An 11862-nucleotide genomic window follows, 5' to 3' on the forward strand; every position below is an offset into this window, starting at 1 on the left:
ATTCCTTGTGTATTAACCTATTATCCATCAATTCATCATTAAATGCAATGAAATATACATCATTAGACACTGACATATCATATCCTGAAGTACAATCTAGCTTGATTCTTTTACAGTACTGTACTGTCAACATTAACAAGAGACCCGCGGGTCTAGCGCTCACCTGAGTATCGCAAGTTCACCTTTCACGCAGTCACTAATCTAAATTATTCACAGCTCTACCAAAATTTGACCAGGCATTCTCAAGTAGAAGATGAAAATGTACAATAAGGGCCCAAATTTTTTAAGATTCCTTAATTATTGGAGATTGGGGCCCCCTGGGGCCCTCTGGGTGGAGCATGGTGCCCATTTTGATAAATTTAGATCCTGACCCCCTAGGGATGCTACCTGTCAAGTTTGACGAAAATCCATCATGAGGTTTTCAGGAAGAAGATGAAAATGTACAATTCAGGCCCCCATTTGGACCTTCCCAACCACCCCCACCCCTGCCCCCAAGAGGGGCACCCCTGGATCTCCTATGAACAAACTCAAAACTACAGTCATTAATGTACTCACTCATAGTATTATCTTAGCTCTATAACTTCTGATTCTAGAGAAGATTTTTAAAGATTCCTTCATTTTGGGGGTTTGGGCCCAAAATGGGTCATGGGGTTCTAAAGAAGAAGATAAAAATGTACAATTTAGGCCCCATTAGGACCCCTCCTCACCCCCCCCCCCCCCTCCCCTGGGTCCCAAGGGGGGCACCCCTGATTCTGCCCTGAACAAACTTGAAACTACAGTCATCAATGTACTAACTCATAGTATTAACTTAGCTCCATCACTTCTGGTTCTAGAGAAGAAGATTTTTAAAGATTCCTTAATTTTAGGGGGTTTTGCCCCCCTGGGGGCCCCCTGGGTGGGGCATGGTGCCCATTTTAACAAATTGAGTTCCTAACCCCCTAGGGATAATACCTGCCAAGTTTGGTGAAAATGGGTCATGGGGTTCTCAAGAAGAAGATGAAAATGTACAATTTAGGCCCCATTAGAACCCCTCCCCACCCCCTCCCCTGGGTCCCAAGGGGGGCACCCCTGATCCTGCCATGAACAAACTTGAAACTACAGTCATCAATGTACTAACTCATAGTATTAACTTAGCTCTATCACTTCTGGTTCTAGAGAAGAAGATTTTTACAGATTCCTTAATTTTGGGGGGTTTGGGCCCCCTGGGGGCCCCCTGGGTGGGGCATGGTGCCCATTTTAACAAATTGAGTTCCTAACCCCCTAGGGATGCTACCTGCCAAGTTTGATGAAAATCGGTCCTGGGGTTTTCAAGAAGAAGATGAAAATGTAAAAAGTTTATGCACGACGCACGACGGACGCCGGACAAAGGGCGATCCCAATAGCTCACATGAGCCTTTGGCTCAGGTGAGCTAAAAAAGCAGTTTGTACAGAAATGTTACCCAAATATGCCATATCTCTCTGGTCCATTAATAGAGATCATGTACAAGCTAGTAATTACATATTCTGAAAGTGGACATTTTCACACATTTTGTGCAATGTGAAACTGGCACAAAAATAAAAGGTAAGCACGCAAATTTCTTGCTTGGTCTACTGTAATTACCACTAATACTATTTTACGATTTGATTCCGTGGAATTAAAAACAGGCAAAATTCATCTTACCCAGTTGAGTGCAAAAAATAAGTTGAGGTGAATTCGCAAATGACTAAACAGTAGTGTAAAGAATGCCTACCTTCAACAACTTGTCATATCTCTCGCTGGCCACCAGGAACCTCCCGTCCTCCAGCTGCATCTCCCGGTTCTCCAGCAGGTTGTTCAGGACCGGTAGCACATTCCTCTCTGCCTTCTCAATGCCCTCCAAGACCAGCACCCGACCCTCAGTGGCTGCCCTGACAGCACACTGTGAGGCAAAAGAAATTATATGACACCAGTCTGTAATATGAAGCAAGTACAAGTACAGTGCACGTATGCATACACAGAATTTTGTTTGCAACAATCATGACAAAGTTCAATTTAAGAATATTCAGTGGCTGTTCAGACACAAAGAAAATTGCATCTCCTTGCTCTCTGAAACTGTGTTCTTTTTCACCAAGTCATTCAATAGCACTTCACCGAGACATTCTTTGCATCTATTTCTCTACATAGTGAGATGACACGTGAATTGCTCTGCCCTCTATACATACTCCATATTCCCACGCTTATTAAAAGAAAGAAAGAAACAAACAAACAAACAAGGCCAATTTTGATACATCAGTCTACTGAGTGTCATAAAATACACATTTTACACATATCAAACTTAACAGTATGGCATAAAATATGAGGAACTGATCTAAAAACCAACAGCTGAGCTCTTACTTGGTCAATATAGAATGCTGTGCTGGCTTTGATTTCTCTCCTCTGCTTCAGATCCGATTCTGTCGTGTCTCTTGACAGGGCCATGTACTCCACTTCTCTCTTGGTCATCTCCTACAGGGTGGGGCAAAAAAAAAACAAAATAAATTGATCAATGTTCGCAGTGTTCAGAAAAAAGTCCACTACAGGACAGAGAAACATATTAACAGCCCATGGAACATGAGAAAAACAGCACTAACAGCAGTAGCATACATATATGCTACATGATAAGAAAATCACACATGTGAGATGATAGAGCATAAATCTCAAAAAGGAACCAATAGAGTCAGCCCTAACATCCTAGAGAAATAAGATATCAATGGAAGCCTACACTGCAGCAAAATAATTACCAAGAATTGTCTTATAGTGTCTTGTTTTCCGCCTACTCTAAATAAACATCTTTTTGGATACTTCCAACAATGACATACAATATTTAAGACCTCTATTTCCTTAAAAAGTAAAGAGAGAGAACAGCTTTCAGTGTCGAAATATGTTCAATATCAGTCATCCTTCAACAAAATATCAAATCATACTTGTTCATTCATGCACACCGTGTTCCATTTCTTAAATCTTTCAACACATTGACAGCAACAAAGGGCAGTATGAACCCATACCAGTGGCGGATCCAGAGTGGGACGCAACACGGCGCATACCCCCTCTTTATATTTTTTTGTTAAAAACAAAAGAAATAAAAAGAAAAAAATGGGGGGGGGGTGAGTACACCCCCCTTTAATTTTGCAAAGGTGCCTCCCCTTTACAAAATTCCTGGATCCGCCCCTGCATACATCACTGATACTTTCACATAGTTGGTACAGGGTTACAGCGTTAGAGGGCCACATGAATTTGCTGTCTCACCAGATATTGCATAGCGATGGCTCTTCTGAGAGGACCAGGGGCACCGATGAGGAAGACGTCTTGACCGAGGGCATCCTACACACAAAAAAAATTCAGCATCACATAGCATTACCTCATAGCTGATGTTCTCTTTAATTTCATTTTGAAAGGCAGATTAAATGAGCAATTTTGTTTATTCATTTCCACATTTTCAATTCTGTTTATACAACGATGAATTCTGTTGCAATGTATATTCAAGGGATACATGACTACTATTACAGTCTAATGGACACTGTAAACACAGCCATGTCTTCACGGCTCATACACCTTTACACTCTATCTATATTTCAATTAACCAAATGTATGTGTATATATTTTTATATCCCCCATTCCCCCCTCCCCCATGTCCCCCTCCTTGACTGCTACCCTGATGACATACCTTTTACACCATACATTCTGCATTATATTTCATGAATTAGGAGTTGTCAAACAATTAGCAGTCAAGATACCTAAAATATATAGAATCCCTTTCCAAAACACAAAAATTAACAATATCTAGCATGAAAGCTACACATTATGCATGTGGGTTTAGCAATGGAATATCTTTGTGTGCTGCTAATTTCATGCATTGAAAAATTTGCTGAAGTAGCAAGCTATAAATCACAGGACACAATGGGTGTATGCTTGATGAATATTGTCTAAGTTCAATTTGAGGTAAATACTGTTGATACCAAAGATTCTGTGAAACCTGGAATATGTAAAGGGATGATACAATTAAACTTTGAGCCCGATACAGATTTCAGTCAGAATTGTTTCTCAGATAAACCAGCAATTATTTTAGTGAAATGCTCAAATGATGGCCTCACCTTTTGCATGATCCAGCGTAGATGTCTGAGCACTGACTGAGGTACATTTTCAGGCACTGCAAAGCAGGAACAGCACACACATACACATTAAGCACAATAAACTGCCTTTTCTACATTGTACTGCAAACTCCAAACAAGTTAGATGCAATGCACTAGCAGATGTAGCATTATGAAGGTTCATCAACAGAGAACAAAATCAAATGAGGATGTATACAAGTCCTCTGTTACAACAAAACAAATCTTTACGATGTAATGCTAGTACATATTAATAAACATAAGAATTGACATATCTGTTTCTGTGATGGTCCCAAATCAACTTCTTTTTCTTCCTACATTGTGCTGAAACTCTTTGGAAAATACTCCTGCTATGTCTATATATCTAAACAGATTTGATTAAATTCATATTGTCTCTGAAGCAGTATCTCACAGAATTATCATGAAAACTTATAAACAATAACATCAGATACTGAAAGGAGTGTGCATACACTGTAATTCAAATTTCTACTGCGAGTCATGATATTCTACTTGGAAGTAGAACTGGGATGAATTGCACAGTGTCATAAATACAATCATATCTGACAAAGAGTTCTTCAAAAACTTACAGTACTTGAGGGGAACCAGTTCCCTTCTTGCAGGTTCTTTGATGGTCTTTGTGATTCCTCCTAAAGAGACTGACTTTCCATCTATGAAACACAAAGAAAAAGAAACAACAGTAACAACAAACACACCAAGATGAGGTTAAAGGTCAAAGACAATGAATAGTCAGCAGAAGTCCGGTCCAAGCACTTGATTTGAAAATGCCTGTGATAAATCATGTTGGAGTTCAAAAATGCTCTTGCCAACACATCAACAGCTCAGTACAGAGTTGTAGCAACCTATTGATTCCTGCTTAATTACATGCAATCCTCGCTCACATTGTTTACAGATTTTGTATTGATGGGTTTACATACTGAACTTGAAGATTTGAAGTACATTGGACATTTTTTATTTCAGGCTATTTCATGATTTTACAGGTAGGTATCATTGGCATGAGTGGGCAATCTATCATCGGTCATTAATGATATGGTAAACAAAAGCTAATATTTACAGTACTCACCCTAAAAGTGATTTGAGCAAGCATCAATAGCACACTGCTTGCAATATGAAGTGGCCAATAAGCACTTTAGGTAGCATTGAGTGGATGGCCAATATTGCATGGAAATTTGGAATATAAACTGTAGGACATTATGAACAAAATTGTCCAGTCACCATACAGCTTGCTGCGAAGTAGTAGCTTGCCTATTCATCAGTGATAACAGATAAAACAGCAAGATGCTTGACCTTTGGTCTTCTCACAGAATATTTGCAAACATTTTCAACGACATCCACTATATTGACTTTACAAATACTGGGCAGTGTAGAAGAACTCTTGAGTTTGAATCCACTTTATGCTGCCATTGAGGAAGCAATTAAACACCCTGCCTTAGGTCACTACCAATTCTGCGAAGAGACTTGAATCTGGAACCTCACAATTCAGAGTCTACATTCTTATCCACTGAGCCGCCACAGCTACTTGATGTACAGTGTACCTTTTGTTAATACAATTATGTTTTTACACTTTACTATCTGCCTGAGGCATGGGATGAGGGACAGGCTCTAAAATAATAGGTCTGCCCTGCATACACTTAACAGAATTGAAGTATAAACTGAACGTGGCAACAAAGTATCATGACTGTCTTCCTGTCTGACCCAGCAGTATTCTCAATGCATGGGACTACAGTACTCACCTGTTGAATACACAGCTCTGCATCTTAGTTTGGGGACAACCAGCGCCCCTTGAGACGAGTTTCCCAGCAGGAGGCTGTGTAGCTGCCGGAGTCTCCGCAGAGATTGTTCCGAACTCATTCTAGCCGCACCAAACATCAGTAGTGAATTGGATGTGCCTTCTTTATCACATCAAATCTTGAATTCAAAACAAAAGACACATGCTAAGAGTAAGAGCAAGACTTTCCATTCAAACATTACAACCTTTCAAAATGGCAATTGGTCATACCGGTATTTGCTTAACAATGGGCTTATCGATATACACTTGTACTTCTTCATAGAGGAAAAGACTAAACAGCTGATGAATCAGAGCTCAGAGAGATGTGTTAGATGGCGTATGTACTGCTCTTTCATCTTCTGCCCAATAAAATTAGTGTGCGAGTATACTCTTAGGAGGTTCTGCACAGTGTAGGAAGAAGAAGAAGAAGAAGAATGTTTGAAGAAGAAGCAGCAGCAGAATACTAGTAAATAACTACACTGTGAATCTACTATACACAGTAGATATGGGTCTAGCCCGACCAGACGCTGTTAGTACGCTGTGCGAATACAGCTGTCGTTACTTACAGTGACTGGGCTGTAATAATATGGGTCTAGAGAAGAAGGCTCTAGACCTATTGTTCTAGTTGTTCTTAAATTGTATAATTGGCACCGGCACCAAGATTCGACCTCCTGTGCCAAGGTTCAACCGCGTGCAAAAGCATATTGTTTCTACATGTAGCACGTGGTCAAATTTTGGACGGCTTGTGGATGAATTATGGGCAGCTTGCATTAGGTCTAAACCTCACACCTATAATTGACTAAATTACAGTCCAACAATACGTGCAGTAAAGACTATTACGCATCAGCACTGATTTTTGTTTCAAAATAAAAATGAACTCAAGACAAGTCAACAACAGTCAGCATAACCATGCAAGAAAACAGTCCCAGACATTGAGCTGTGGTTTGATACATAGAACCTACACGAATCTGATTTCAAGTCTTTGAAAAACAAAAACAAAACAAAACAGAATGAGTCAAGGTCAAGACAAGGTGAATCATAGAGACTTAAGTTTACAGTAATTAAAATAACAGCCAAGAGCCCAAGTGTAAATTCTGCAGTGACAATTATCTAATATTTAGTCAATTATCTCTAAACTTATATTTAAGCATTTGTGTTGATTGTGCCTTCAATGGTATAGTGAGGTGCCCGCACCTCGTCAGGGGCCCGAATACCGTCACCCCGCTTAAAATTGTTTTAAGCACACTAAACAAAAATTTATGACCGGGACTGTGTTCAGTACGCTTGAAACTTGGCAGGGCCACCACAACCAAGCAAATTGTGGTGAAAACCGAACAGTTTTCCGCGAAAATCTGAAATTTTAATCGGAATACATGTTAGAATGCTATCACCGTGTGATCACCACTGTCCCCGCACGCATCTTTTACACGTGTGGATGTCTATGGGAACGCTGGTGACGAGTTGAGGGGCCCCTTCCTTAGCGCACAACTATTCCGCATCGTTCGCGTTTGGCGACGATAGCTGCAAATTTTCGATATCGATCAGTGAACGTGTGATTCCATTGGAATTTTCAGCATTTTTCCTGTATGTGAAGGGGATTTCATAGAATTTCAGTGACGAAATGTGATTCAAATATGAACAAAAATTAACTATGACGAGGTGCGGGTCACCCAAGCATACCTTGCAAACAAGCGAAATGTATCGCACAAACATTACGCAAGTAGCATACCGGCGGTACTGTGCAACACGAGCACGAGTGAGGCGTACCACTGCACACGAGTTCTACCACACGCCAGCGCCAGAGGGCAAGCGAGGACAACGATCAACCAAGGGTAGTAGTATATTATAAAACGTGGGTACCGGTAAAAACCACCCCTGTAGTACAATACAATTATTATTAGTCAATGCAATGGTATATACCTGTGCATACGCATGTATACAGTGAGTAAACTGAGGGTTATGAATGACTTTTTCAGACTTTCTAAAACAGCGTACAACAAAAAAAGAGTGGTCTTTCTGACAAGATCTGGCCGAATACTGTGGTAATGGATGACATCAACGCTATGGAATACTTAAAAAGATGACTTACCGGTCTGCACTTAACCTCGGATGGGTACAAATTGGTGAAATTCGTCCCGTTTTCACACTCCCGGTGTGAAGATTTGCAATGTGTCGCGCGCTAGCTGTCCACTCCTCGATATACCGGCACTTTATAACGATCGATTCACGTCACGTCATAAACCATAATCGATCAAAACAAGGGAAGGGGAGGGGAGGGGGGGGGGGGGAGGGGAGAATTAATACGCCGAGATGAGAAGATTTTTCAAATTTATAGATTTTGTTTGTTTGTTTGTTTCATTGTGAGTAAGTAGAGTAAGTAGAGGGAAAAAAACGGTAGTTTATACATAGTGTTTCAACCTGTCGTTTCATCAAGTAGAAATTCACTTCAGAGACCCAACGATCTTTTCGTTCCATGTTTAACTATTGCATGTCATTTCATTTCATTTCATTTCATGTCATTTATTTCATTTCCAACTAAAATTTAATATTCCAGTGTCGGTTAAAATATCAAGACAATTTGTTGTAAAAATAATATGGACGGAAATATCATGCTGTGACTTACCGAAACAAAGTTGCTGAAAATAGATGGGACTTCTGATTTGCAGTCCCCTCAAGAACAATAGATAAATACATGTACATACTGAATTAACACTGAACTGAGGTAGATTTTGTACAGGGACCGCGAAACGTTTTTCAAGGGGGCCGGGATAATGGTAGGCTTACATCCCGATCACTTTACCCATCACTGGCAAGCAGGATCCGCTTAAACAAAACACGCACATTAAAAATACATATTCTGTATAGATTTATTATAAGATGTTATTTTTAAAATCACGCAACAAGAAATGAATCAAGTTTACTTTGCTTTTTTCTGTTTTTTTTTTTTTTGCAACTCAAATGAATAACCAACGTATCGTCTTACTTTTGCATGGAAAATTGGCCAAAACACCCAAAGTGTGCACCAGATCGTTGAATCCTACTGCGTAAGCTGAGAAAGGGGACGAAGTATCGGATCCTTTCCAAATTCTCCCCCTCTTCTATCGCAAGTATTAAAAACACACACAAACAAAAACAAAATCCTGCATACGACCACGCCAACTTTGAGACCCTATACCCCTCTCGGTCGCTTCACCCCCTCACAAGTTACTTTAATGTCTAATATTTCCGAATTTGCCCCCCCCCCCCCCGAAAATCCTATACGGGCATGCAAAAGAATGTTAATATTGGTGAACTACTTTGGTCACCATCACGCTGACAAGCTCACACACCGCGAATACGACACAGCCGTGATGAATGAGGAAATTTTAAAATATTTAAGAACACAAAGATATAACAACCCTGAATCAAAATGTATGTACCTTTGGAATATACCCACTCCTGTCATTACAATCAGCTGTCAAACTTGGATGGAGCGCATGCGCAGATGAGACTCGCATAATATAGACACGAAGCCATAATAAACATACAGGGGTATTACACATATAAAATACAATCTAGATATACAATACTTTACTTATTTACTTTACTTTAGTCCAACAATGATGTAGGACAATGCGTGTTTATCAATCAAAGTTCGATCCGAGGACTTGTCAAGTTTAGTGTGTTGGAAAGGGCAGAGGTGTTCAAGAATCAGCCTATATACTATAAGTAGATGATATCATGTGGTTTTTTTATGTAGTATTTGTCTAATGTATATTCTAAACCATTTACAGAGGTTGCTGAGATGACATATTGCAGGGAGACTATTCCACAAATCGACAACTCTATTGCTGGAAAAGTATTTCCTAACAATCACATCACATCACATCACATCACATCACATCACATCACATCACATCACATCACATCACATCACATCACATCACATCACATCACATCACATCACATCACATCACATCACATCACATCACATCACATCACATCACATCACATCACATCACATCACATCACATCACATCACATCACATCACATCACATCACATCACATCACATCACATCACATCACATCACATCGCATCTAATACGAAAGTAGAGGATTGGTCCTGTAGTATTCCGGTCTCAACATAATAGAATTATCTTCAAGTTTGTTGCTTTATGTGCGTTGAGGAGCAGAGGTTTTGAATTTTCCCCCGCTCCAATGTCTATCCAATAAATCTTTAAAACTATTAATCGAGGAAGCTTCAACAACACTAGGAGGCAATCTGTTCCAGTCGGCAACTACTCTCTGGCTGAAAAATGTACTTCGCAGTTCTAATCTTGAGCATTTGGTGAAGAGTTTCAATTTATGACCTCTTGTTGATGAGTGAATGGCCGCGTTCGAAGAACATGTCACCAGAAATCCCTAACTTTCCATTGAGCAACTTATAAACAGTAATCATATCACCTCTTTGTCTCCTGTAGTATAATGAGTGCAGGTTGAGTTTTTCTAGGCGTTGTTCATATTTATGACAAACATTTGAGTTCAGGAACCATACGAGTGGCTCTTCTCTGCACTCTTTCAACTTTGTCAGAGTCCATTTTATATCTCAAATGCCATAAAACGTTGCCATACTCCAAATGAGGTCGAACCAGTCATACAAACAAAATGGGAAGTATTTCCGTCGTCATTTGTGAGAAGGTCCTGTGTATAATCTCGAGTGTTTGATTTGCCTTCTGGACAGCTGCTGAGACATGTTGACTCCCGACTCCCGATCGGAGGACCCGAGTTCGAATCCCGCCCAGTGCTTACGTCCTTGGACAAGATGTTTTTACCCACTATGTCCCTCTCGACCCAGGTATAAATGGGTACCTGGCAATGCTAGGGTAATAATAATAGCAGGGCCCTCTGGTAGAACAGTGGCAACACTGAAGAGGCTACCCTAGGTAAATAAGACCTAATTATTATTATTATGGAAATTTAGTTCTTCATCTATTATAACGCCAAGGTCCTTTTCCTGCTTGGTTGCTTCCAACTCTACATCATTCATTCTGTAGTTTTCCCTTGGGTTATTTTTTTTTTCCAGTATGAAGAATCTTACATTTACTGACGTTGAAATCAAGTTGTCATCTTTTACTCCATTCATCAGCATGATTTAAGTCAGTTTGAAGCGTTTCCTCTTTTGCAGCTGTACTGACATCACCGATGATTTTGGTATCATATCGTCGGCAAACATAAAAACTGAGTTATTCATTATATTTGGCAAATAATTTATAAAAATAACAAAAATGACCGGTCCGAGTACACTTCCTTGCGGAATTCCACTGCTAACTTGACTCCAGTCTAAACTTTCACCATTTATCACGACTCTTTGTTCCCTTCCAGTTGTGAATGCTTTCATCCATGAGTATAGTTTTCCATCAATGCCATAAGATATCTTTTTTTTTTCATAAGCCTTTCATGAGGAACAGAGTCAAACGCTTTACAAAAATCTTAGATATACTATATCAATGGGATACCCAGTATCAAGTTTCTGAGTTATTTCCTCCATTGCACAAAGGGGCTGAGTCATAAAGGACCGTTTTGGAGTGAATCCATGTTGACAGTCTGAGAGCAAGTTATGTTTCAAAAGATGCTGCATGACCGCATCTCGGACTAAACTCTCCATCACCTTTCCATAATTCTCAACACACTTTTTACTTCCTTTTTTTATGTATAGGAGTTATGTTACCTAGTTTCCAGTCTCTGGGAAGAAAGCCTTCATCCAGCGACTTTTCATTTCATTTTATTTTATTTCATTCTTTATTCTATTTTTTTAGCAGACATAACACAAAATGAATCAGAAGATATAACATGGGCATGAATTCTACTTTACATGATAGATAATGGTTAACAAATTAAAAAAATTACACATGCATACCGGCAAAATACAAAGTGATGTTTGGAGAAAAAAAAAAAGAATTGAGAGGTCCACTGAAAGGCATGCTTGTAAATT

General features: G+C 39.7%; 1 protein-coding gene across 1 annotated transcript in view; it reads right to left on the reverse strand.

The window, feature by feature from the left end:
* LOC140234535 (von Willebrand factor A domain-containing protein 8-like) overlaps positions 1-6001 on the reverse strand; it is a 45149-nt gene extending 39148 nt beyond the window's left edge. Inside the window, exons 1-6 of the mRNA XM_072314576.1 lie at positions 5856-6001; positions 4692-4772; positions 4090-4145; positions 3245-3319; positions 2354-2464; positions 1731-1898 (exon numbers count right to left, since the gene is read on the reverse strand). Coding sequence (XP_072170677.1) covers positions 1731-1898; positions 2354-2464; positions 3245-3319; positions 4090-4145; positions 4692-4772; positions 5856-5991 — 627 coding nt within the window. The 5' untranslated portion in view covers positions 5992-6001. The remainder of the gene's footprint in view (positions 1-1730; positions 1899-2353; positions 2465-3244; positions 3320-4089; positions 4146-4691; positions 4773-5855) is intronic.
* Positions 6002-11862: the final 5861 nt, after the last annotated feature.

This window comes from Diadema setosum, chromosome 10, assembly GCF_964275005.1.
Source record: "Diadema setosum chromosome 10, eeDiaSeto1, whole genome shotgun sequence".
Lineage (NCBI taxonomy): Eukaryota > Metazoa > Echinodermata > Echinoidea > Diadematoida > Diadematidae > Diadema > Diadema setosum.